The sequence below is a fragment of the Anas platyrhynchos genome, chromosome Z (genome assembly GCF_047663525.1).
Source record: "Anas platyrhynchos isolate ZD024472 breed Pekin duck chromosome Z, IASCAAS_PekinDuck_T2T, whole genome shotgun sequence".
NCBI lineage: Eukaryota > Metazoa > Chordata > Aves > Anseriformes > Anatidae > Anas > Anas platyrhynchos.
This window is the reverse complement of record NC_092621.1, coordinates 569,134-596,677: the sequence shown is the minus strand read 5'-3', so window position 1 is coordinate 596,677 and position 27,544 is coordinate 569,134. Positions and strand designations below refer to the sequence as shown.

At 46.2% G+C, this 27,544-nt stretch overlaps 1 protein-coding gene across 3 annotated transcripts in view; it reads left to right on the top strand.

The window, feature by feature from the left end:
• Positions 1-27,544, top strand: part of NEDD4L (NEDD4 like E3 ubiquitin protein ligase) — a 140,227-nt gene that overhangs the window by 9,364 nt on the left and 103,319 nt on the right. For all 3 annotated transcript variants that reach the window (XM_027446452.3, XM_027446450.3, XM_027446449.3), the window contains exon 2: positions 27,075-27,148. In XM_027446452.3, coding sequence (XP_027302253.1) covers positions 27,075-27,148 — 74 coding nt within the window. The remainder of the gene's footprint in view (positions 1-27,074; positions 27,149-27,544) is intronic.

Genomic DNA, 27,544 nt, shown 5'->3' with positions numbered 1-27,544 from the left:
AGTTTTTCTCCACTTAGCAAATTAGGAGAAAATAAGGGCTTCTTGAGATTGCCTGTTAACGATGTTTGTGGTGATGGGAGGGACGCGTGATGTGCGGACAAAACCACGCGCCTGCTTGCTGCCTGGGGTGGGTTCGCCTGATTAACAAAGCCATAGGACTGCGGCTTTGGAAGCAGCAAGCAGCAGCATACTTTGCTTAACCTCTGCTCTTCATAGTGAGTTAATGTTTTATGTGTTATAAAATGGTAGCGCAGCCGTTGGCTGTAACTATCAGACCAAAAGAACTCAAAAATACTTGGTTTGGACACGTGTTGCTTTAGTGAACTGGGTGATAGCTGCAGACTGTATGAAATGCGTGAGTGGTGTGTACGCAACTTCATTTTATAGTGGTGGTAAAGGTGCAGTTGTTTAAAGTCTCAATACTACAGGACACTCCTCCCCCTCCCTGACTTTGGGTATGTGCCTTTTTCCTTCCTTTTTTTTTTTTTTTTTAAACCTGGACTTAGTGCTCAAGCGATCACATAGGTAGATCAGTAGGTAGACACTTGGGGAGACAGCAAACTTCCCTGCATTTGCCTGAGACAGCTGACTCAGGAGAACAGGGAGGGAAGCTGAAAAGCAGCTGCTTCCCTGCTCACATTCATGTGTCCTCAGGCATGATTTGGTTTTGGTGCGTGTAGGTAATGGTGCTCCGGGGTTGCTAGAAAATGGAAGGCAGCTTCAGATCTGTTGGACGGTGTTACTTCTCTGCCCAAAGTTGCTTGAATGCTATACAGCAGCATTTGGTTAACTTAGAAATACTCAGTGCTAAGTATCTAGACCTTCTGGGGTGGTTTTCCGATTGCTTTTCGTTCCACTGAATACCAGAAATGAAGTCTTTATGCTTTTAAGAAGTGTCACAGTGCAATGCATTGCACTTCTGAGTAGGAGACTTTTACTATTTTTAATGACTATGAATATATTTAAACCAGGCATAAACAGCCTCAGGATTGTGGAGGTACAGTTACTTACCTAAACCGGTGGAAAATTCTTTGCTCCCATCAACTTTAATGAACGGTAGCGTTTTCCTTATTGTTAGGAGAGGCTGACCAACTATGACAATAATAGTTGCTCTTGAGATGTGAATTATTATTATTTTATATTAAAGGAGCAATTAGTAATATCTCATTGCTGCTTGAATGGAAAGGATGGGTGCCTCGTCTTTCCAGCTTCTCTATAAAAAAAGTTGGCTTCTCGAAGTCAAGTAGGAAATACCAGATGCGATGCTGAAAGTTCACGTGGAAGTTCAGCCAGAAAAGGATGGGTGAATAATCCCTGTTCCGGCAGCTTTGGCCCGAGGAGGCACTTCTTGTTTCTGTTTCTCGTGTGAAGGAGCTTTGTGGTTTCCTTTTACCTTGCAGGGTAGGTTGGTCTGAACAGCACAGTGACACACCTGTGTCCTGCTGGGATCCGTAGTGGTGATTCACCTGCAGTCCCTGAGCATAGGCTTATGAGATAACCCCAGAAAGCAGCATGCCTCTTGTTTCCCGTGTTCTCCATTAGTAATCCTTCCCTACCCGAACCTCCTGGTCTCATGCAGCAGGAGGACTTCCATCTGATGCACTGTCACTTCCTTTGCTAGGCTTTGTACAGGCTTTTTCCCACAGTTGTGACACTAATCCTCTTCTAACAGTAATGGTAGGTAAGAGGCTTGGTATGAAACAAACCCGGACATTATTATGGCATTAGCAGGCTGAGAATACCGCAGGTGCTTCTCTCATTAACGAGCTTCCTTCTGGTCCTGCCTGTAACCTGCTGCTAGCTCAAAGTCGGCTTTCCGTGCTGTGTCATTGTAGCCTCACCGATGAGTAAGAGCTGCAGCACACGCTTCGTGCAGCATTTTTTTCACCTTGCCAAAGAAATGTTCTGTATTTTACCTGCCACTTATGTCTCTGTGCATCTGTTCCTCCGTTTGTGGTGCAGTTCAGCACTGGAGCAGAGAGGTTGGAGCATCCCTAGAGCTCTTCTAGACCCAACAGGACAAAGTCCCAGGACAGCTGGTCAGTGTTGCCCCTGCTTTGAACAGAGTTTTGACAGAGATATCTAGTCCAAACTATTTGGTAACTGAAGTCTCCAGAGCTGGTGAAGTAGTGTAGCAGGCCCCCAGTTCCTCAGAGTACATTTTTTCCCCTTTTTAGAATTCACCGTATTTTGGAAGCCTGTTGTGAGCCTCATTTGGTTTATTCCACAGATTAGGAGACAGCCTTATATTGAGTAACCAAACCTTTCACAAAGGGCGTTATCCTGATAGTGCTGCCCTGTTCCTTCTTTTAGCTCGGAGATACCTTCTTGTCCTGTGATCTCATTAGCATGCTGAAGAAACTCAGACATTTTTCTCCCCCGCTTTGAGGACGTGACTTCATTGATGCCTAATTCAGCATAAGGCTGGGCTGCAGCCACCAGGGTGTTGGCTCTGCCTCTCCTGAATGTGGAGAAGGGGAGAAGTGGGTGCAGCGAGTACCACCCAGCAACTCCTTGTCCCGCGGGGCTCCACATTTGAGCCCTGTTTCCCTGTTTTCTGGGGTGTGTCTGCGTCCTGCAGTAGTACCAGATGGCACGTGGAGCGGTGCTGTAAAGTTTTGATTTTGTTTTACTAGTTTCTGTTGTGGTTTGAAAGATGAGACCAGGTTTGAGCAGGTCACAGGTAAGCAGTTACTAACCAGGTGTTAATTACCTAGGAAGCCATTTGTCACCCTCTGCATTCATTGCTCTTAATGTGAGATCCTGGAGAGCCCCTCTTGGGGGCTGTCAAAGCCATGAGTCTTTCTTAACTGTTAATGAGCAGCCTCAAAATCCTCAGAATTTAAAAGCAAAATTTGTAGTTAATATTTGTTCATGTTTTATGGAGCTCTTCCCATATCTTTTGACTGCATGTGGAAGAAATTCACTTTTTCTTTAGAGTATGTCCAGAATATGTGTTGGAACTGGCTCATATTTTTAAGGCTTTTGGTCCTGATTTCAAGTCTTTGCATTTTGATTGATTAACATCCCTATTAAAAAAGGAAATGCCTCTACGATTGTTTGAATTGATTTAGCAAAAACCTGTATTGTTCTCTCATCCTGCTGACCGTGTAAATTTGCCTTTAATCTGCTGTGTTACTGCCATGCAGTCTGATTATTTATTTTTTTTTAAGGCTGGCCTATTCAGTTCTGAACCGCTTGTAGCTGCGTTCATCTTGCTGCATTTCATTCTAGTAAGGGATTATTCGATGTAATTCGGCACAAGTTACCCGTGTGAGCATGTTCCCTGCCTCGCAGCCAACCATGAAGTGACTCAATGACTGGGTGCTGCGTGTTCTTGCTCGTCTGTACCCTATGAGTGACAAAGGTTTTGTTTTGGATTCCTAAAACTTGCACAAGAGGCTGAGCCGCTAGCCCGTGCAGGAAAGCTGATGTGAAGGGAGTCTGAGAGCTGCAGTCTGCAATGGGTGTCACTGCACATTGTGATCGCTTTTCTTTTTTGGTATTTTACGATGTATACTTCAAAGACCAAAATCCCAGCCTTTGGGAAATAAAATCAAGGTTTTCAAACCTGTGCAACTCTGTAAGCTGCAACACGTACGCAGGTAGCGTTCGATAACACAGGGACATGTTCCAAAGGCCCTGCGTGGCACTGTTGGCGTTGCTGTGGAAACCTGCATTTTAGCACCGGCTGGTTTCAGTGTTTAACGCTCAGCATCCTGATGTTTATGGAAGAGCTGAGACACTGCTGTGGCTGGAGGGTGAGTCCAGCTGGCCGGGGCTGTCACACTGCTGGCCCCGCGGCCTGGACCCAGTGACGCACCGGCGCTGGATGTCTGGCCTGAGGTAACTCCCGAGGGTCAGATGTTCTCCAGGTGTGTCCTGGGGTTAATTTTGCTTTCCAGGGTGCCCTCTGGTAACTAAATTCCCCTGGGTTGTTGAGGAATGGGACGGGGCCTGGAACCACCACTGGGTGCTCCCCCTCAGCCGTGCCCTGTCCACGGGGCTGCACCTGAGAGCCGAGCTGGAGACACCTCGGTGCTTCCCTCACGGGAGCCTTCCCGAGACAGCAGTGTGGTTATCTCCAGTGGTAAGGACGGATCGTTTGGGGAAGAAGTGATTGTTATGAACTGGTCTTGTGAACTTTTTGTTCTCCTCCCTGTAGCCTCGATATCTCTGAAAATCCAGGGCCTTTTTGTGGGAAAAGCCTTCTCCAGTTCTTATCTGGACTTCCTGAATTTTTCTTGCTTTGACATTCACATAAGTCATATGCTCGCCTAGCAACAGCTTGTTTTTTTTCTTTTGGTTTGAGATGCTTTCTGTTTTTTTTATTTTTCTTGCTGGATGTCATGATCTTGTCCTTGTTTTCTGGCAGCTGCCTGTTAAATCATTCACGTTCCTGGGACCAGCTCAGCTTGTCTTGTTCCTCACTTCTTCTAGGACCAGAATTTGCTCGGAGGTTGCAGAAACAGCTGACTCCTCTGCGTTTTGTGGGAAGCAGAAGTTGCTGTGAAGTGCCAAGGAACTGTGTAAATGAAAGCAGTGCTTTACACCTGGTGATTAATGCTCTCTCACCTTAACTGTGCCCTCTCACTCCCTTTCTCACCCAGGCCTGTGAGATACTGTGTTGACACCCTGGTATGTGCCTGTGTTTGTTTTGGCAGATGTTTTTGGGTGAAGTCTTGGCTTTGGAGATGAAATGTCTCCTCTCTAATCTTCTCACACCTTTAGTTGTGTTGCTCAGTGCCGGATGTTTGATGCATTTTCCTTAACGTCTCGGATGGTTTGTAGCTGCAGTTCAATGACCGTGAGCCCTGCTGATCCGTGTGTGACAGGCAGGCTGGAGTGCTTCAGCCGGAGCATCGCTGGGGAAGCGGCGGTTCTTCTCTGGGCAGCACTTCTGGGATCCTGTCTGTGTCCAGCTCGAGCCCCCCATGCTCAGGGCAGATGCTGATGAAGCAGAGCAAGTCCCATGGGTCATCAAGAAGGCTGGGGGAAGGAGCGCAGGGCATGCAGGAGGGGCAGCCCCGGTGGGTTTGCTCAGCATGGGGAGGAGAAGGCTGAGGGGGTGTGACCGCTGCTCACCTTGCAGCCAGCAGGACAAGAGAGCAGCAAGAGGAATTCCAGCTCAATAGAAGGACGGGCTGCCCCCGCCACAAGGTGGTTAAGGACAGGAGAGAGGCTTGGAGTGGCTGCAGAGCCTTCAGCACAGGAGGTGGGCAGAGCTGGGCTGGAGATGGCCCTAAGCAACCTGTGTTGATGCTGCCTGGTGTAGAGCTGGGGTTTGACTGATAATATCAAGGTATCCCCTTCTAATTTTTTTCTGATTCTAGTGATGTCTTCGTAGGAGCTGTGTGGGCTAATATGATTCCCGTTTGTTTTGACTTCTTGCTAGATCATGGGTATTGAGGGTTTTACTGCTTGGTACTATTGCATTGATATACAAGGGCAATAAATCAGTGTGAATCCGCCAAGATTCTTAACTAAGAAATAATAAGCTAAAAAATATGACTATAGAGGGAAGGTTTCTATAAAGCAAAAGACTAAACGACAATTATATATTTAAAATAAAGAACATCTAGTTATTAAATGCTGAGCTGTTATGGAAGACTTGAGTCTTACCTGGCCTTTATGGTTAAGGTTTGGAGCATGCACGTGAGGGCGGTTCTTGACTTCTGGTTTTCATGTCTGATCTCTGGTTGCAGCCTCTGCTCTTTCTGTCTTAGACAAAGGCAGTATTCAGCATCCTTTTCAGCAGAGGTTTAAGCCCCTCTCTGCAGTTAAACTGGCTATTAATGTCATGTTAGCCTCCAGTCTTATGTAGCTTAAAGACTGGAACATGCTTCCCGTTTTATTGATGCTAAAGAGATTACTGATTTAGAAAAACGAAGAATTTTCCAGGAAAGACGTGGTCATTGGTAAGTGGGTGCAGGAAATGAGCTGCGGTATGTGATTGCCTTAGAAAAGCTTTTTTTACATTGAGAGATCTCCCCCTTCCTTCCCTTAATATTTCATAAATATTCAGTATTTCACATTTCAGCTGAAAGGTGCATTAAAAGCAGGAAGTATGTGAAAGCACAGACAGGGTACATCGTGGTTTTTTGTTTGTTTTTCAGTTTTCTGTCATCACTCGTAGGTTTTGGGGAAGGCTGCATGAGGGAAGAATGGGATGGGCATGGCACTATTTCTGAGAGCTAAAAATCTTGAGGAGATATTTCTGCATCCATCAGCTGAAAATACTCATTCAGGTGTTCTCGTCTGGTAATAGCTAATGAAGTAGTAGGCTTTGCATGCCAGTAAAACAGTCTTAAACTGAAAGAGGGCAGATTTAGCTAGATGTTAGAAGGAAATTCATCACTCAGAGGGTGGAGAGGCGCTGAACAGGCTGCCCAGAGCAGCTGTGGGTGCCCCATCCCTGACAGGGTTGGATGGGGCTTTGGGCAGCCTGGGCAGCTGGGAGGTGTCCCTGCCCGTGGCAGGGTTGGAGCGGGGTGGTCTGTAAGGTCCTTCCCAGCACGAGCCGTTCTCTGGTTCTAGGAAAACCAAAAAGCACACACCCTTTTGCATTCAAGCAATGACTTGGGGAAGACTGCCTGTGAGATTCTCCTATGTATTTCAGCTGATTTACGCTTAGTGAGAGTTCTTTTGGCCATGCTGCTGCTGGAACAGAGCTTGATCTAGTTGGAAAATTACTGGGCTGGCTAAAAAGCTGCCATGCGTCTTCATTAGAGATAATTAAAACGAAACAAGACAAGGTTGTTGCAAAAGGTTGCAGACTTAGTGATTAACGTTAATTTCTCACTCTTATTTACTACCTTGCATCTTTGGCAGCCTGCCTGTTGTGCTGTGCCTCTTCTGTGTTAGTCACCTTCCCATCCCATGTTGGTTTCTTGCTCTGGGGGAGGAACCCGTACATTTCCTCTCCAGCACTGTTTTCTCCAGCCTGCTGGTTCTGTCCTGCCCTGCAGCGTCACCCTGAGTTCAGCAGCTTGACTAGGTATCGAGAAGGCTTTTTTTTTTTTTTTTTTTTCTATGAAAATGATTAGGAATAGAGAATAAATATCTGCTAATGATCCCTGCTTCAAAGAGCTGCTGTTAGGCAGTCTGCCTCTCTAGGCCAGCGACTTTTAGGCTCCCCCTTGTAGCTGAGCCTCCTTGATGAAGCTGGCCGTGATCTGTGCCATGCAATCAGCCGTTCCCTGCCCAGGGCTGGGGCTGTTCCTGCTCTCTGCAGCATGTGTTGGAAAGCGAATCCAGATCCAGCAGAGATCAGGCAGTCGTGGGCACCAGGCTGGTACCTCGGGGGAGGAATTACCGCGGGGCACCTGCAAACCTCTGCTGGAGAGCGCGGCTCTGGTGTAGCTGCAACCTCCTCCTCCCCACTGCCATGATGCAACAGTGGGGTGAAGACTGTAGATTTCTGGATAGGTGAAGCTTACCTATTTACAAAACACTTGCTAGTTTGTGTTCAACAAACCTTTAAAACAAATTTCTTCTTCTTCCATGTGCAGTAAGAATGTGTGGTGCTGCTTTGTACTGAGAAGCAGAAGGATCACGTTACGGCGGTGTCTTTTCAGACTGCAGTAGATTAATCTGATCTGACCCGACCCCTTCCCTTCCATCAGGTGTAGTGACCATGAGGAGCAAACCCCCGTCAGCTCAGAGAATTGAACTGACATCAAATGAATCTCCTATTGGGCTTGTCTGTGGAATCTGCCTGCTGATCGGACTTGCTGTGTGGCGGTGCGGGTGGTAGACCAGATGTAAGGACGACAGTGGGAATGTGTGGAGCCGTGAGCTCCGTCTGACCCAGCCCGCTCTGTGGTTGTGTGAAACGTCGGTGCTCCCTGCAGCTCATCCCCTAGGCAGAGGAATACTTCTGTCAGTCTTGGCCTGCAAAAGGACAACATCAGCTGAATTTCTGTGTGATGCTTTGTGGGTTTTGTGCAAAAGCCAAGAATTTGAGGGAGTTCGGATACTTAATTGAATTTTCTTGGTCATGGCTTTTGAGTTGTACCCGATATTCATTGGGTAACTTGCACGCAGAGGGAGAGAGTTTTCAAGTGAGCAGCGGCGCTCCTGCTGGAGCTCCCTGCAGAGCCTGGGAAGAAGGCAGAGCCCGGGCGGCTCTGGGGGCAGCTGTGGTGTGGCTGTGCAGCTCTCGGTGCTCCCCACTAAATGCTCTGCCCCTGCGAGAAAGCTTTGGCTTTGGAGTTTTTGTTGTCCAGGCTGTATTGGTGGGAAACAGGGAACCTACCGGGATTGTACAGCAGTTCTGGGAGGCTTCTCCCTTTCTGCTTGATAAATTGATCTCAGCATGGCAACCCTCTTTTTTATTTTGTGTTTTGGTGATTTAATGGGCTGTCTGAGGTCTTAAACGAAATGGTTTACCCTGGTATTGCACACTAGCCACTGTCTGAACACTTTGAGGAAATCCTTTTAGCTCCTTGTAGTGTTTCGTGATGGCACCTCTGACAGTATTTGAGCTGTACTCAAATTTATGGCTCTGGTTCTGATCTAGGGTGGTGTGGGGTATTTTTGTGGGTAACTTGCACGTTCCTGGGTTTTGGGGTTCCTTTGAGCAACCACTTTAAGCTGCTTTTAGTGAGCTTTGAGCAAGTGTGGCAGTGCGGAGAGCGGAGCTGAAGGAGTCGCCTTGTTTTGTTCACCTCCTGGCACTGCTGGGGCTTGGCAGCTCCGCTTGACTCCTCTCCTAACACTTCTGGTGGTGGAAGTTCCTTACCAGCAGCTGCATTTTCTGAAGCTGTTACCTAGCCTTGTGGGCAGGTTCTCCTATATTTAGTACGAGCAACTGCAATATAACATAGCATGCTGGCCAGTAGCATTGTGTAATATGCCAAAGCCTAGATATTGTTTTAAAACTCAACATCTATTGGAGCAGAAGCTCATTAAAGGACACAGTTCTCTGTGGGGTTGGATTTTGGTATCTCTGCAGCAGTTCCTCGCTAGTCTCCTCCCTTTGCTTGGTGCAGCCACAGTAATTACAAAAGCAAACAAAAACCTGAAGCAAAAATAATAATTATTATCGCTGTAGATCTTGTTACTTCTGCAAGGGGATGTAACTTTATTTAACCTGTGTTCTTCAGGCTGCTTCTGTTAATTTGTATTATCCTGAGTAACCTTCACCATTGTATGTAGTTTCCTATAAAATTAATTTGATGTCTTGGAGGAACAGATAAGACAAAAATCAGCCAGCAGGTGAGGGGACGTGATCCTTCCCCTGCCCAGCACCGGTGTGGGTGCACCTGGAAGCTGGGCCCACTTCTGGGCACCCTGGTACAGGAGACGTGGAGATGGGGAGGGAGCCCAGCATGGGGCTTGGGGCCGCGGGGATGCTGGAGGGCCTGGAGCCGTCAGCCTGCGGGAGGAGTGGCTCGGGGATCTAGTCCGTGTCCCTAAACACCTGCGGGGAGGCGCGGAGAGGACAGATCCAGGCTCTTTGTGGTGGTGCCCATGGCTGGCGCAGAGGCAGGGCCAATTGCATACTTTTGGGACTTGATTTGGTTGTGGTGAAGGAATTACTGCTTCTACCTGCTCGTCACCTCTCTGTATTGCATTGCTAACGCCACAGAAAATGGGGTAGGAGCTGTTCCTGGGCTTTGTGACTTGGCGAAGAAATTTTGAATTGCTGTGCCCTCTGCTCCCTCCTTTTTCTGCTTCATCCAAGAACATGCATCTGTGTTTCTCTGGGACCGGGTCCTGCTCTGATATGATGAATGACTGACCTTATTACGCATCTTCTGCAATACATCGCTTTCAATGTGGCTTTTGTTCGGTGCGTTGAGCTGCATTCTGCATCCAGAATGCCTGGCAGAACACAAAGTCCGGCCTTTGTTTGGGATAATGAGTGTTGAATGTTTTAATGAGTGTTTCTTAGTCTAGTCAGTGTCAAGTACCATTTTAGGAACAAGTGACTGAGCTAACCTCTGAGCTTTGTCCAGCAACAATCCATTTATTTATAGGATTTCACAAACTCTTACGGAGTTCCCTATCAGCCAGTAACACAGTTGAAAATAAGGCCCCTCACCAAACCTTCCACCCCCAACACGTATGTAGAAATTATTTACGGAAAACTAAAAATCTCTGTGTCAAAGGGGGGAAAAAATCATATCTCATTAAAAGGAAAAAAATCAACCTGCCTTGCCAGTTTTTTAGCAGTGATCCTATGTCCTTTCAGTAAGGAAGGTGGGAACTGCTGTTCTTTCTGTAAAGTAGCTTAAATTCACGTATGCATAGGAAATAACTTGTCCAGCTAAATTACTTAAATTTATTTCCCTGCATCCATCATGTTTGTGCTAGTTTGCTTTTTGACTACCACAGGTTTTGCACGTTATCTTAATTCTGATCCGTGCCTCCAGCTGCTCACAGGGCATGCCAGGGGCATCCTGGGGAAGCTTCCTTGGAGAGCTTCGCTGTCCTTCCCGTCTCAGAGCCTGTGGCTGCTCGCTGCCAGCTTCCCGAGCCCAGCCCATTACACCTGCACTGATAACCACACGGGTTTCTCATCTTCTAGGAGATGGCAGTCTAACTGAGAGCTTTCTAGCCCTGGAGTACAGCTTTGAATTGCAAATATTCTTTGCTACCACCAAAAGTTAAAAAATCCTTGTCAGAGGGCTGCCGTGTTTTTCCAAGTGAGTAGGAGAGGAGTGGGAGAGGTGGAGGAGCTATCAGGAGAAGAGCATCTCCTGCGGGATGAGCAAGGTGTTTCATGCACAGCGCGGTTCATTGCACAGCACATTCCCAAATTCTCTTCCGATCCCTGCTTCCTGGATACAACGCTCCAAATGGTGGGTGAGTGGACAGTGCCTCCACGTTTGGAGTGGACATCACCCCAAATCTGATCGCTGTAGATCTTCAGTCAGAATAAGCCTTCTGGGGAGGAGGTGTAATCCTGAGTGAGCCGGTGCGCTGTCTGTGCGCCCGCACACCGCGTGTCTTTGTCTTTGCAGAGGCTGTGGAGAGCTTTGTTCTGATCTTCAGAGGGGTGAATTTTTGTAGTCATGACTAAGCGTGCAGTTACATCTGCCTTCATAGGTACAGGTCGTAGCAGCCAAGGAGCTAAAAAGTGAGCAATTCGTGAGTTGGCAGCAGACCCTTCCTGCGATTTGGACCTCGGCTGCCAGATGAGATGCTCTTTTGGAGGCACCCTCCTTTTTCCCATCCTCCTAGGCTCCGGGTGCCAAGAAATGCATTTTTATAATGGCCTGAGGAGAAAGCTGGTAGTTAAAGCAGTTTCAGAAGGAGCACACGCTGCAGTGAAGATGACAAAGCAGATGGCTGAAGTTCTCCAGAGTGAGCTTTCCCATGCCCCCAGTCACCGAGGAGCTGGCTGTGCGCAGCTCCCTGCTTTCAGCCACACCTGCGTGCTGAATGGGAACAGCATCTCAGAGAATCGCTGAGGTTGGGAAAGACCTCCAAAATCATCCGGTCCAACCATTCCCCTACCATCACCCACTACCATCACCCATGTCCCTAAGCACCACATCCAACCTTTCCTTGAACACCCCCAGGGACAGTGACTTCACCTCCCTGGCAACCCATCCCAATGCCTGACTGCTCTTTCCGAGAAGAAATGTCTCCTTGTTTCCAACCTGAACCTCTCCTGAAGGGAGCTGTAGGTGGAGATTTCAGCTCGCTGCTCTTCCCAAATGCAGTGCAAACATCTTGGAAGAGTAAAACCAGGATACAAAAGCCTGAGCATTAGACTTCCATGGTTAGAGTGGATCCCTTCAGTGGATCCATCAGCTTGGTGTAGGTGCTGGTGCTGGCTTCTCTTCTGCTGATCTGGACAGAGACTGTAAAGAGGAATTCGTCCCCCAAGCCCAGAAATGCCTGGGGAGCAGAGCTAACAGCTGCATTTGCCCTTAAGGACAAGGCGGAGGTACTGCTGGGGGATAAAACTTGGTATTTAAAACAAAAACAACAGCAACAAAAAACTTGAAAATGGAGAAGAGAGGCCAAAGGAATGAGCTGCTGGGTTGACTGACAGCAGCGCTCATTGAAATGTTAATGTGTTTGAAAGAGTTCCTTCACCAGGGAAGACTGGAAACTCTTACAGTAACATTAATTATTAACTTCAGTTGAGAGCTGCAAGATCTAATTTCATTTCTTGCTGGATAATAGGATGATTCATGCAAGGCAACAAACTGTTAGAAAATGGAGTCTTTCTGTGAAAATTGGCATTCCTGCTCTCTGCTCTAGGCTGAAGTCTGCTTCAGTTGAGCTATTGCAGTGCTTCAAAAAAGTGACGGGAAAGGATCAGGCTGCGCTCAGACATCAGGCTGCCGATGTCTCCCAGGGCCTGGGGTCCATCCGTGCTCTCTGTCTCTCTCTGTATCCCCCAGCGGACACCCAGCCGTGCTGCCTCGCTTTACCCCCAGAAAGCAGAGCAGGAGGATGAGCAGCAGCACGGTGAGCAGGTGATGGGGCTGGGGCTGTGATATAGCTGTACTGAATGTGTCAGCCACTTAGGGGGCACGGATAAGTGCTGGCCACTGACCAGGTTCAGTCTGGGGGTGCTGAAGCTCGTGGTGTCGCTGCAGCAGCTCCCGGTCCTGCCTCAGGCCTCGCAGAGAGCAGAAACGTCTGTGCTGGTCCACCTTGCTCGCGGCATGCGCGTGTTCGGCAGGGATCACAGCCAGTTCTTGCTGTCGCTGCACACCATCTTGAAGCAATCTGTTCCAGTCCTCCTGTCTAGGACACTGTGGGCTGTTCCACAGACCCTCTGCAGGAGCTGCTGCCAGAATCAGCGGTGGTGAGAGCCCCGTGCTGGAGGCAAGGGGTGCCTGGGGAGCGGCTGGGCAGCATCAGCACAGGTCGTTCGGGGCCGTCTCCAGCCCGGCTCTGCCCATCTCCTGTGCTGAAGGCCCTGCAGCCCCTCCAAGCCTCTCTCCAGTCCTTAACCACCTGGTGGCATGGAAAGCCTGTCCTGTTCAGCAGGAATTTCTCTGGTGTTAACTTGAGATGGTCGCTCCTTGGCCTTTTGCTGCCCCCTCTGAGAAGGGGCCAGCTGTGCTGTCCCTGTGGGGGCTGTGGGGTGGGCAGCAGTTGCCCCCCCTTTGCCTTCTGCAGGCTGAGCGAGCCCAGCACAGCCCCTCCTGGGTGCTCCTCGCTCCAGACCCTGCACCATCGGGGCAGCCTCCAGTCAGGTCCTGCCCCCCAGTTCTGCAAGCAAGCTGGGAAGCGCAGGGACTCCTCACAGTTGATCACTTTCCCCACCTCCTTGCAGGATAAACCTCCACCACCCTGCAGCCAGGGCTGCCACTGGCCTTGCCATCAGCGGGGGGCTCCTGGCCCTGGGGACGAGGTCCTGCACAGAGCCTGCCCTGCAGGGCTCCCCGGGTGTGTGGATGCAGTGTGCTGTGCATCACCTGCATCACAGGTGCCAGGGCCTCTTAGGCTGATGAAATAGGTTTGTGTGCCTGTCTGCTACAAGGTTTATTTTTAGTTTACCATTGATTTTTTTTTTTAATATGTATGACAGAACAGTGCAGATCTGCTCACAGGGAATCAACTGGTATTTCGGTAGTGATCACACCTCTCAGAAATCCTTGGGACCCCTTCTAATGCACATTTTAAGATGGCTTTGAAGGTTAAACTTAAAGTGCACAATAAGGTAGGGTCATCATTGTGCAGAAGATGAAAGTAAGGTGTGTGCTTGGTAATCCATTGATTTTTAAAGAGTCCTAAGTGTCATCACCTGTGCGTGACTGGAAAGGTGAGGCCTCACACCTGCCTTTTTTAATTATGGGGCTGACGAGGTGGCCTCTTCCCCTTCTCCTGCCCCTGGGGTTGTTGTCCCCACCCCTTAGCTCTGGAGTGGGGGCATGGAATGGCAGCTGCGTTTGAGAGCTGGCTTCAGCTCTTGGTGCAGGGCTCTCAAAATGTTGAGACCAGAAGCTTGAATCTGGTCTGTTTTTAATCTTCATAACAGCTTTTGCAAGAATGTGGAAGAAGATGGTTTAATGCTGTGCAAAAACATTAAGAAGAAACGCAAGAGGAAAACTTGATTAAGGAGGAGGATACAGAATAGAGGAGTGCTTGTGAGTATTTTAGTCAGATCAGTAGCTAATGTTAATGGGCTTGAAAAAGGAATTGTTTGCCAGGGAAGCCTGTGGAAGCTGCTATTGCTGCCACCTAAGCAAACTGTGGGTTTCATTCTTATAGTGAGAGTAACCACATCGCATCAGGCATCTTCGTGTCTGTTGTTTTGCTTTTGTGCAGAAGTTATGGGGTGTTTATTTAAAAACAAAAACCACAATAGGTGCACTGAGAGGTAAATCTTGGGGTCATCTGTGGCTTTACTTTTTCAAGTTCTTGTTGTTGTTCCTTCAAAGTGTTTTAAAAATGTTTTAGCTAGAAGACTTTCTTAAGTAACAGTATTTGGAACCATTTCAATGGATGCAGGCTGTAATGAATTATAAAAAATGCTTTTGCAAACTACACCAAGATTTGATGAGCAAGACCTTAAAACAGATCCTGATAACATTATGATAAACCAATGCACTTGGACAAACCATATTCAACATGAAGGGCAGAATATTTGTTTTCCAACAGAAATCTTTTAAAAACCCCAGCAAGCCCATATTTTTTCTCATGTTTTTATATTAATACAGTGACTGAATGGAAGTTGGATAACAGCTCTAAAATAAATGCAAATGCTTATCAGTTTTTTTAATGTTATACATGTATATGCCTCTGTTAATTACCAGATTCCTGCTGATGTTCTTATCCCTCCTCCCTAGAAAATGAATCGTTGTCTTTCTATTGTGGTAGAATATACAGTAATTAGCATCATGTTCATTTAGCCATGTAAATGTAGAGAATACCTGCTACGCTCCAGTCATTGAACAGCACAGAAACTGGTGGAGCTCTGAGATGCATGAAGCTAGCTCTCAATCAAATTCTGGGATTATAGCCTATGTTTCATCCTTTTTACTTCTACAGTTTATCAGACTTGCTACAAACCAAGTTTCAAACAAGATCTTTTTGTAGTAAATGAATGCACTGAGCACTGAAATTGTAGAATAAGGTTTAGTGCCAGCCAAGTTCACTAATTTTTCCAGAACTGCTCTTAGAGCATTTTGGATATGGTAGCACTGTATGTTGCTCTTTAACATTTTGACTTGTTTCTCTTCTGCAGCTCAAACCAGGATGAATTAAGATTACATCATGTTAGACCTAACTGAATTTACCATCCTGTTTGTTAAGCAACAGTCTTCTATGGTTTTGTTCTCTTGGTATTCCTAAAATTGCTACTGCATGATGTGTTTGAATTACAAGAGATGTAATAATCCAGCGTTAATACTTTATAATTGGAAGGTGTAATTATTAACATTGCAATCGTACTTGATTTTTGGTTTGAGCAGAAGAGAATAATCAAACTCCTTCAAAACTTAGAGTTCTTTGTCTTTACTTTCTTTGTTCGCAATAGTTTTTTCCTTCCTCTTGGTGTAAACTGTGTGGAATCAGTCCAGCTGATGTATTTCATCTGCAGTATTTCTCTTGTGCATCTCTACAGAAGTCTTTTGAAAGCAATGCTTTTAATTTTTGCATTCCACTGTACCGAGATGAAATGTGTTGTGTGCTAAAGCAGTGTTAGATCTTCAGAACAACAGATCCTAAAAGTGACTAATACCCCTTCGCAACTATTTTGAAAATGTGCTTGATAAAATCTTTTTTTGAGGTTGAAGTGCTGCAGTACAAAGGTGTCCTTTTAGGGATATTTAAGGTTTTGGCAATGTCACTGGTATTTTCTTGTCACTTTGTGTAGATCTTCTGTTATCCATGCTTTTCAGCAAAGCCTATTTAAGAAATTCCTTGTCCTGTTCCTCATCTGCCCTGCAGTTCGTTGTCTGCATGAAACAGACAGCCCTGTGGCAGCTTTGGTCTGTGGGCACATACGGTTAAATAGATCACTGACGTTATCTTGGTTAGAAATAAGCCTCCAATTACAGTTTATTGTTGGAATTACATTTTTATTGAACGCATGTCCTGTCATTAAACAATGCAGCAGCAATAAAGCTGACTGTTTATGGTCTAAAATCTTTAAATATCTAACAAGAATATAGATTGTGGTTACACAAACATGCTTGCATGAGCAGTCAGCAACCAGTTGGGCTACTGGAATGAAGTACATCTAAACCTCCCCTGTTTGGTACGGGATCTTCTCTTGTGCACTCGGTGTGCATGGCCAGCCTTTGGAACCTGCTTTAGAGATTTGTGCCTTTAAAAATCTAAACTGACCAATGCCATGCTTCTCCATGTGTGTTTGCTGTGCATAGAACTAAGACGGCAGTGTTTGTTACCTAGAACCACTTCCTTAGCTTTTCACCGAGGAAGTGTGAGTATTAATCTAGGTCATGATGATGATCAGTGCTGGCTTTTTTAATTACAGCTGGCAATGCCCTCAGTATTTAAAGAAAGAAGGTATCAGAATTTTGATAAAACTTGTTTTAAACAATTGTTTTTTAGATTATATACGTAGGAAGCAGTTCCCACTCTGAAACAAAGACCTTGAAGTTCTTTGCGTGTGTGAGGCCAGCACGTGCACGGAGCGGGAGGAAGGCCTGGTGCTTTCCCTCCTGCCGCCCTGCGGGATGGCGGCCGGCCAGTTCGAGGCTGGGCACTCGCCCTGTGTTTGGGGAGCTGCTAAGAATTATTTTCGTGCTATCATAGGAAACAATAAAAGCTGTAAAGGTGCCCTTTGAAGTGTGTGAAGTGGCAGGAATAAAAGACAGGCCCATAACGAGCACGGCCCCAGCTTCTTCAGGCGTTAGCTCAGCTCTGAGCGGTCTGCTGGGGCCAGTGGGCAGCGGCACCAAGGCTACCGGAGGCCGGCAACCAGCAGAGCACCCCAGGGCCCAGTCCTGTCCAGCACCACCACTAACCGCCTGGACGGTGGGGCAGAGCAAGCCCTCAGTAAATTTGTGGGTGGCATGAGAGTGGGGGCTGGACTTGTTTTTTTAAGACAGTATTTGATTAGAGAGTGGCTGCTCGAGGTCGTGCTGGACTTCCTAAAAAACCTTCCTTCAGCTTTGTGTGCAGAGGTGTTGCTTTCTGCCAGAGCCTCCCCCTGGGACTGCCCGTGTGCAGTTGGGTCACAGTGTCTTAATGATGGTTACCAAGTAGAACTGTAAAAGGATTATCCTGGAGGAGCAGTTCTGAAGCCACCTCAGCGCCACGGCGTGTTAGCCCCTGTTGGTTTGCATCTGGCAGCAACTTCTTAGTGCGAGCTGTTAGCTGGGGGTCGGGGCTGTCCTTCATTGCTGGGTGAAATTGGTGGGCGTTCAGCAGCGCCTTGGATTTTTGTGTTCCTCTTTTGACTAGTAAGTTTTGAAGTACTGCTCTCTGTATGCTGTAAGTACTAGATCTGTCCGGACATTGACCCGAGGATAATGAATATCTGAAATTAAAGCAGCTGGCCTTGTTTTACTCACCATGGTTGGCAAAGCTTTTACGAGTGTCAGGGCCGGTGTAATGCAATCATCCTACTTGTAAAAAGCACCATTCCTTTATTTTATGGTAGTTCATGCTTAAAGGGCTATTTTTGCATGCCAGAAATAGATGTTTGTTGGATAAAAGCTTAAAGTTTTAAAGAATCAGCTGAATTTCTGTATCCCCCAAGGAAAACCACCACCACCAGCAATAAAGCCTTACTGACAGATTTTACTGTAGGAAACTGCTGTTTATTCTTGCAGTAAATATTCTATCTGGATGCAGAACATGTTGGTGCTGATATCTGATGCAAGATTTTTAAAATTTTTTTTTCCCTCTTAAAACTGAAGTCCATTTAGGGGGGTCACTTTCAGGTCACCAACTTCTGCAGATGTCCTGCTGGCTCCTAGTCACTGCTTTGTATGTGGTTTTTAATAGCAACGTGTCACAACTGCTTTTTAGGTTTCTTTGCTACCACCAATTAAATAGGTCTCTTGGCTTGTCCAGAGAAAAGCAGATGGAGGCTGCTTTCAGGAAGAGAAATTCCCATACTGAAAATCCGCTCCTCTGGGTGCTCCCTGAGCTGGGAAGGTGGGGGGTGGGGGGGGGCAGTAGCCTCTGGTGGTGGTAAAAACTGGGAAGAAAGCTGTTGGGTAGGAATTGTTTCCCTTTGCTGGCACAGCTGGGCTTAGAAGATGTCTGCACAGCCTGTGTGAGCCTGCTGGAGAGTTTGCTGAATTACCTGGTGCGGAAAACACTGTGTTGGTTAGAAGAATTCCTCTAGTGAGTGACATAAATAGATCTAAGCGTTAAATAAGGAAAATCAGGTCTCATACTGCAGTGCAGCAAGGCCATTCATTTCCAGTTCTGCATTCATGTAGGCATTTCCAAAGACTACAGGTGACCCAGTTCAATGTGCTTGCTGAAATTGCTCAAGTCTATCTGGCTGCATGGAGTTAAACTGATTTTTATAAAAATAGATCACCTGGAGCGTGGTTTTTTGTTTTGTTTTGTTTTCTTGTTTTTTGTTTTTTAATGTGGTAAAATACCCCGCAAACAAATTTTCATGAGCTCAGTGCTCTGTGGTTTTTGCCTGCTTGTGTTGTTGCTGTCAGAGCATTAGGCTGGGAGATTTGAGTACTGTTTGCTAATTCTGCCACTGATACGCTTTGATCTGAATACCTTGCTCCCGACGTGTGTATTTTTAACTTGCTCGCTTCAGTTTCATCAGTTGTTTTGTCCACGCGTAAGAGCAGCACGGTGATGCTTCCCTGTTAAGACCAACTTGCGCCTTCCTGAAAATTTGCCTGGTGTTTTTCCCCAGCTGTATCAGTCTAACCAAGGAATATAGGAATATATTTTGCCTCTGAGAGTCCTAAGGCCTACGAGTAATGCTGTAACTGTTGTTGTGAAACATCTGATGTTTTTGTGTTGTGTAAGCGTTAAGGTTCCCACAGTTCCACAAGCTCTGCTGCTCTCGTCCTGCCTACCGGTGTTGGCTTCATCAGCTGGGCCTCGACAAGGTATTCAGTAAAACCTAATTCAATAACTTTGTAGTGCTCTGGGATATCCAGGGCCTTGTAAGTGTAGCCTGACACAGCCTGCGGTTACGCTGCACAACCTTGGCTTTGTGCAAGCTTTCCCCGAGCTGAACGCCCCTTCCTTCCTGCCGGCCCTGCGGGCTCATGGCACAGCAGTGCGGGGAGGTCGCTAAAGTGCACCTTGTTCTGGTCTGGAAAAGAGCAGGTCCCCCTAGGCTCGGGGCTTTGTGGTGTGAGGACGAGCAGGCAGGTGCTGCTCAGCAGTATAGTCCTGCTTTCTGCGGGACAGGAGCTTGGCTCGGGCTTCGCTGCCTGCTGCACGGGCAGCCCTCCCCTCAGCCTGGTGGCTTCCTCTGGAGAAGCCCAGTCACACAGCATTCCTGCCTCTGAAAGCTGCTGTTCAATCCCTCCGATTTCAAGATCTGCCGTAGACAAAATATGTTGATCTGTTTTTGGGTGTGTTGCCTCATGCAATGTGTGTTAAGAATTCTGCAGGGAAGAAAAAGCAGGACTGCCTTTTCGGGCAATCGGCTGTAATATGGGTTGGTTTAATCCACCAACAAATCAAAGTAAAAATCAGCACGGCTCTCCTATGATCTAATTTGTCTTCTACATATCCAGTTGCTGAAAGATTTAGGATTATTCTAACGCTGTTAGTTTGGCTAAAGAAAATATTTCTTTTTTTTTTTTAAAGTAGGTTGAAAATATTCTGTTTTGTTTTGAAACTGCAAGTCCTAGTTGACTTCTCACTAATGCAGAAAACTAAAGAGCAGTTTGTTTGGGTATTTGTATATTTTTGTTATGTCCAGCACAGCGGGGGCTTTGTGTGTGTTGTTTTATTATTATTATTCAGAATAACAAAAGGGCCAAGAGTTTAAAAACAAGTTAAAGATTTGTTGTCTTTTCCATTCTGTTATATTTTGCAACCCTTTAAGTGCAATAAAAATAAAGAGGACGTGCTCAGTGGATGGAACTGAATTCACAGTCTCTGGCGTGCAGGTACATTTCCAGTATTATCTGGTTTCTTTCATTCCACTTAGTGGAAATTTACCTCGCTGACTCCTATCTTGGTTTGAAATCAAAAATGTCTGTATACAGAGGGGGAAAAAAAAAACAAACAGCATTTCACCTTAAGCTTTCTTCAGGTGAAACACTAGATTGCTGTCCTTTCACCTTGTTGCCTTGGTGACGGCAATTTATTGCCTCCACCGGAGAAACTTCCGTGTACCGATCGCTGCTGCTCAGGGCGCTCGGAGCCAGCTGGGCCTCGCTGTGCTGTGAGGAACGCCGTCCCCCTGCACGCAGAGATCCCGCACCAAGGAGACGCTGAAGTGCCTGGTGAGTTTGCCTTTCGTTCCCCGCTCCGGCACTGTGTCGGGGTGAGGTCTCAACTGTGCTCCCCAGCTGCTTGTGAGGCCTCGGAGTAGACGGAGTAGACGTGAGGAGGGCTGGGCTGCCCGAGGCTGGGGCTGCTGAGGAAATACCTGCTGCACCTCAGGCATTCGTGGCGTGTTTCTGAAAGAAACTTGTCCGGCTTGAGAGATTTGACTTGATTTTATGTGCCTTTCACTAGGTAATTGTGGAGGAACACATTAAATCTTCAGTGCGTCACTTCTCTGGTCTGCGTGGCATCTGTTCAAATACTGGCTTGCATTGATCCAAACTTTGTCTGCCTTTCACACTTGTCTGTTCATTTAAAGAAAAAAAAAAAAAGGAAAAGGCCAGGCTTCTAATTTTATACCCGTATTGATTATTATTTCAGTGCTGTTCTCTTAGTGTGTGTTCTAATCCTGTGGGATTTTCTGTCCTACAGGAAGCTGAACTCTAGTTTTTCTTTTATCGGGCTGGATTGCTGTGGATTCCTGTCTGTGTGTGTTCAGAACGTACGAATGCATTTTCCAAAATGTGTTGGAGTTGGCTCTCATAGCACAGCCATCTTGCTTTAGTTGGCGTGGACTGAGTTACCTCTGCTTGGTTATTGTCTGCAGGGGTGGGGAAGGAGCGGGCAGGCCAGGGCGCCGTGTACCTGCTTTCTGCCCTCGGTGCCGCTGACTTCTCCCTGAACTTCCCAGCTCTGGTGTATTTCATTAATCTAACAGCTGGAGGGATTTTGCTTTTCTTTTTTACATTACCGTTTTAATAGGTCTTACAAATGACTTTGCTTTTCAGAGCACCTGGAGGAAGTGCATTTAATGCAAATTTTAAAATATGAATGGTATATGTAAATGTGTGTACACAAAATCTCATGATTCTCTAAGCATACCTGTATTCCTGCCTGTTCTGGGAGGTGTGCGAGCTGTGCTGGGGTCTGTTTGTAGTTTTTGCTGTGTGGTTGGCTTTGGTTTTCGTCACAGGTGGCTGTTTATTGGCTGACTTGGTCCAATCTAAGTCAGCTTCCCTGAAATGGCAAAGTGAATTACAGCTGAGAACCCAGTCTGTGCAAAGAGTATCCTTCAGCAAAGAATAAAAGTATGTAACCTCTGACATTTTCAGGGAGGCGAGAATACATAAACTTCATGTTAATCATTGGACAGAGCAGAAATAAGCATGAATGTGGTTACCCGTGGAACTCCACATTAATACCTAACCAAGCACTTTATGGTGTCCCTGCTGAAGCAGGTTGCGAGGCTAAGGTTAGAGGGGTGAGGGTGGAAAGAGCATAGGCATAAAGAGCTTTGACAAGTGAGGCTTCAAAAGCATTAGCATGTTACTGCTTAGCTGCTAACAACCCCAGTCCTGAGGCATGGGGAATTCTAGGAACAAGAAGGGAAAAATGTATTGTAGTCAATGTACCGTGAACAGCCTCGTACTGAGGTCGTCTGTGTCGCAGCTGAAGAGCCAAGCCAGGAGGAAAGCAGTTCCAGTGGGGATGCCAGTGGGGTACAGCAATAGAAACACTCCTTGCTGGGGTGGGCTGAACTCCTCTCCTAAACAGTGAATTTGAAAAAGAAGCTTAGGCTATATTCTTCTGAAAATGTATACCACTGAATCCAGTTCAGAGGAAAAGTTGCGAGTGAGGTGTCCGTCTCATCTAGCTGGCTGTTTGTCAGTGGCTAATGCTATTTCCTCTGGACAACGTGGCAGTTGTACAGAAGGGGAATACACTTTAATCTTATCACCAGACAGGCATTTCTTTGATAAATGTTTAGAACTGTGAGCAGCATCAGAAGAGTGCCTCTTAAAATGCCCACTTAGCAAGACTACCAGAAGTGATTTAAAGACGGGTACGGTAGATGAGTTGCTGCTATTAATCACTGTCAGTGTCATAGCTTTTAAATCATCCAAGGACCAGTTCTGTGTGATTACTAAATACAAAATGAAGAGGAAGGAATCCAAGTCAAAAGCTCCCATCCATGGCAATGGAGAAGTGGGGAGAGGAAGGCGGGTCTCAGATGCTCCCACGTTCCTGTCTGTTTCAGGGCAGATGCCGCTGGAAGCGGTGTGAGCAGGCAGCCAGTGTCGGGGTTGCTTCCTGCTGCCTTGGAGCAGAGCTCCAAAATGCGAAGTAACCTCGGAATGCCAGATCTTAGCTCACTTTGGATAGATTTTTAGGGTGACCCCATGGGGAAATGTGGACCATGTACCATTTCTAGAGTGCTTTTGTGGACTGCTGCCTGTTCCTGGCAGGAAATGTCAACTTGAGCAGCAAATGGCTTCTAAATTGCTCAAGACCTCCGGTAAGGACAGGGTTCCTGTTGGGTGGTCTCAGCTTTGCTGCTGTCTTCTGTCCTTTACTGTACCCCACCTCCATGGTTCTTGTCTCCTGGTCCTGGGGATGCTGGTGGAACAACGGGGCAAGGTCCTAAGTGAGCCAGCTGCTGGCTGCTTGGGTGTGTGGGGAGGGATGGAGGGAGCGTCCCAAGGTTTGTCCTTGGGCCTGACCCCTGGGTTTGGTGGTGATTGCCTCCTCTACTGACTCAGAGGGACGTCAGAGTTGCCAGAAGGTGGAAGTTTGTGTTGGGCAAAACTGCTATGAGAATGTGTCAGATGATTGATTATCTATGAAAGTCTTTCAATCAAGATAGTTAACTGCCAATAAAATCTGCTGGCTTTGTGTCTGTCAGTGATGCCTACACAGTCTAAGGTCATCTTTCTGCTCGTTGGCATATCGCTTCACATGAAGTTCTTTGTAAGGTTGATCGTTCTCAGCAAGTTAAGATTTGTAAGTGGAGTCAGTATGTTTTATTAGGCCCTTTTTATTAGAATATATTCCATTACTCTGGTTGCAGGTAGACAAGCGTTTGGGCATAGGTACCTCTTTTCAGATCAACTTTGTTAACCCCACTCTGCATGGTCCCGTTCATGTACCCAACTTGCAAACCAGGGCACCAGCTGTAAGTCCCTCCAAGTGTCCATCAGCCTCGCTGCACACCTACTTTCTCGTGCATAGGATCCCATGAAGAACCATAGCTCCCCAGTAGGTATATCGCTTCTCCTTACCCCTCCACATCTGTGTCCTCACCCAGTTCTGTACTTGTATCTGGGGTTTTCCTGCACACTGAACACAGTCAACCCGGCCTCTGCAGGATACGTCAGGCTGGGTGCTGGTGTTTGTATACATAACTATTTCCAGGTAGCCCTGGACTTTGCTGCACTGGGTTCCTGACTCAGGGTTTGTACTTTCAGAGATATCAGTCACACCATGCAGAGCATAAACAGTGAGCCCAAGAGGTCTTGGCTTCACTGAGAAGTGGTCTTGGTTTGTAGTTACCTAGTTGTGGAGTCAGCGTTAATTGTCTTTGTTTCTAAATATTAATCTGGAGATTGTATTCAGATGTCATCTAACTCACTTAAAACATTCTCTGTGCTTCTGCACAAGGACTTAAAAGGGTAGTCAGCGTTTTCTGGGTTTACTGAGTATGGCTGGGTGCTGTAGGCAGAAGTCTCACATTTCTGGTCTTGGTGCTTGGTTTGTTGGCGCGCTGCTTGTGGGCTGCTCTGCCACAAGGTGTTGACCTAGGTTCAGAAAAACCTCGGCAGGAATGGAGTGAACTGGAGGGAGAGCTGTTTAAGTTGGCACTTTCCACTGAAAGAAATGTATGTGTAAACATGCAGGTAATATCAACAAGCCAAAGTGCTCCTTAGCTAAAGATTAGCCCAGGCTCAAAGCTGAGGAGGGATCGCTTCATCTGGGCTTCACATCCCGGACTTTCTGTCTCCGAATTTTTCCATGTGCAGCGATCTTGTCCTGGCTGCTGCGGCATTCAGTGTTCCCTGGATTTGCAAGAAACCAAACCAAAACCCCAGTTTTCTTTTTCTTGCCCAGCCTTTCAGAGAAGGGGGAGTGGAAACCTGTCAGGTAGCTGATGGTGTTTCAAGTCTCCTGTTGTGCCTAGCTAAGCAATCCTTTATCTGACTTGTGATGGACGCTCTCTATTGCTGTGAAAATTTAACTCCTTCCTCTACCTAGATGCAGGGTACTTGCAGATAAATAAAAGGGACACAAGAATCAAAGAGAAGAATATGAAAAGCTTACTTTTCCTGCCTTTCAGTCTTACTATTCCCCCCCAGCATTGCCAGCTGAGGAAGTGGAGATCAGTGGAGATAGAAACTGGAGGTGTCCACCTGGGAAGCTGGGAGATGCTCCTGCTGCTGGTACCCACTGCTACCAGCGGCGAAGGCTGAGCAAGCTCAATGTGGGCACCTCTCAGCTGTGTAATTTGAGGCTTTGGGCAGTCAAGTGACACGGAATAGTCTGTTGTATTTCTGGTGTATGCATCCATGTGCACGTGCTGGTGTTGGTACACTGCTTTTGGGAGTACTTTAACAAAAACTGATAGAAGTTCAGTGCATTACAAGAGAATCGTTTAGCAGACGAGCTATCTGAGCAGCTCCTCGTGTGCTTCAGACCAGTGCATAATTAGCATCATACAGAACAATCTGCTGCCATCCAAAATATACCTTGCTCATTACATACAATAGCTGTTAGGAGAGTATTGTGCTGACCAAAGGAAAAAACTGAGTGTAGGTAGATGAAGCCTTGTTACCACTTGAGATGTTTTAATTATGCTTGAAGTATTACATTTATTTCATGCATATGAAAACTTGAACATATACGTGCAGAAGCACTGTCTTTCCTGCTTGGAAAAACGGAATATTTAGCAGAGGCTGAGAGCATGCATGTGGGGTGGGAGCAGGGTCATACCTTTGTGCACTTTATTTTAAGCATGAAGTGAGACTTAGGAGATGTTTTTGAAAATCTGTTTCAGTTGTCTGGAGGATCATCTTTTGTGTCTTGTGGACCCCGAATTAGGGATTCTCCACTATTTGGCCATCCTCTGGTTCTGTGATTTTATTATTATTATTTAAGCATACAGCATTTGATTCAATTAATACGCTGAGGTGATGTTAGTGCAGCAATAAGATGCCACTCCAGCAGAGTTGATGGTTGACTTCATGGGAGGAAATCTGAGTAGCATTTGTGACATAGTTACTGCTAGAAATCCCTGTTGTGGTCCCTCTTCACTTAATATTACAAATTCTTATCCTTCATTTCTTCAGTAAGTTCAGACTTGTCTGCGTTTCTGACAGTTTTTCTATCCTGCTTCCTCATAAGGAATTTTCTTGATCCTAATTTTCAAGTTCATTGCCTTTTGTCCATTAAAACCACTCCTGAAGATCATAAAATCATGTATGTTCTGTAATGCCTCGAAGATAACTTTGTACAACCCATCAGTGCCACTACTGAAATTATGAAAAAGTGCATTCATTTTGCTGTCCACTAACAGAACTCCACTGAATGGTAGTGATATATGATATCTGGTAAGTCTTAGGGCTGTTTTGGGCCCAAAAGAACCTATTTTCCCAATTTGGAAGCCGGACAGTGTAAGTCCTTCCAGAAAAGATACCAGCAAACAAATTTGCAGAAAAGATTTAAAGCCTTGAATTCATGTTTCAAGGCAACAGAGTGACGTGGCAGGGTGTGTGTTAGGATGGGACTCTCTGCTGATGGGTTGAACAGGACCAGCCTCGGTGTTTCTTTCATTTGCTCCTGGGGTGTTTCTGACCTCCCTAATAATCTCCAAAATCTCAGGTATGGCTAACGAGTCCATGTCTTTTAGCTATCTAAGGCAAATAGAGTAGGTGTAGCATGGTCATGCCAGGATAAACCTGTGGGAAAACGGCGTTGTTTCCTGAACAAGCTTCAAGGAACGGAGTCTCAGATTACTGTAACTGAATCTGGTATCTTGCAGCTCTGGAATGCTTATCAGTGGAGAAAAAGGTGGATAGCTGATACGTGTGGCTGCAAAACCTGTTTCCATAGGATCTTTTCCAGATTTAATTCTAGTGGCCTTTGTGTAACAAAAGTAAATGGGCCAAACTGGGTGAAAAAAAAGATGCTGTTGATACCAGCGTTCCTCAGGAGCTGAACATAACAAGGTGATAAACTGAGTGTCAGGTCGATGCCCACCAGGACATCAGCTGTCCTACAATGTATGCATATATAAGCAAGACAATAGACAACATGCATCTTCTGAAACTGCAGCTTGTCTCTAAAAGCTATTTTTTTACTGAGGTGATGACACAGGCTTGAACAACTCCATATTAAGAATTTAATTTTAATCTTGTATCTTTTTTAAACCCTGGACATCTTTCAGCTGGGATTATTAGCATTATTGGACAAAACCTTTACAAATACTTTCTCTCATTTCAAATACCCCCTCGTTTTGAAGAGACAGATTTAGAGTCTATGCAGAATGAATTTCTGTGGAGTATGGATTGATTAAGGTTTGAAATGGCACTGCTCAGCAAGTTATCTTCTACCTTTGCTATTAATATTTTATAGCATTATTACTACTATGTTGTTATTAGAATCTACTGTTATTCTGCTTTTATTTAACTCTTAAGAACTGCTGTAGTCGGATGTTCTTCATGTTTGTTATTCTTCGGCAGATAAGATGTGTATCTCCCTCCTAGGAGAGGCTTTTTTTCCAAAATCCTACGTAAGGAAGACTCATGTTATCTAAAGGTTGTGAGCATTCATTCACAGGTTAACCTCTTGTGAACTGGTGATCTTCAAAATCAATTACAGAATACATATTAAACCTGTTTTCTTTTCTTTTTTTTTGTTAACAGGAGGAGTCTCGTATCCTCAGGGTAAAGGTGGTTTCTGGCATTGACCTAGCAAAAAAAGACATCTTTGGAGCCAGGTAAGTGTTCTGCTTTGACTATTTTATGCTTTTAAACAGAGTAAGTGTAGCAGCACAAGGATACTTTATCATTCATTGTTAATAAACATGATGAGAAATCCTATTACTTGCTTACAACCAGCGCAAACTGTGTGATGTCTGCTGGCAAGACAGCTATTAATCACAGCAGTGACTCTGTGCCCTCCTGTGCCCCTGGAGATCCACCAGCTTAGCTCCTTAGCTCACCAGCTGCCTTTGCTCTGTGTGTGTGAGGAGCAGCTCAGACTCAGGCAGTATGTGGCAATATTTAACATTACTCCCAACTATCTCCCCATGCGCCCCACATAACGTAGGAAAGACCAAAAGCCAGCAGCACCCTCTGTCCTGCTTTGCTAGAGCTCCACTTTCCCTACTGGT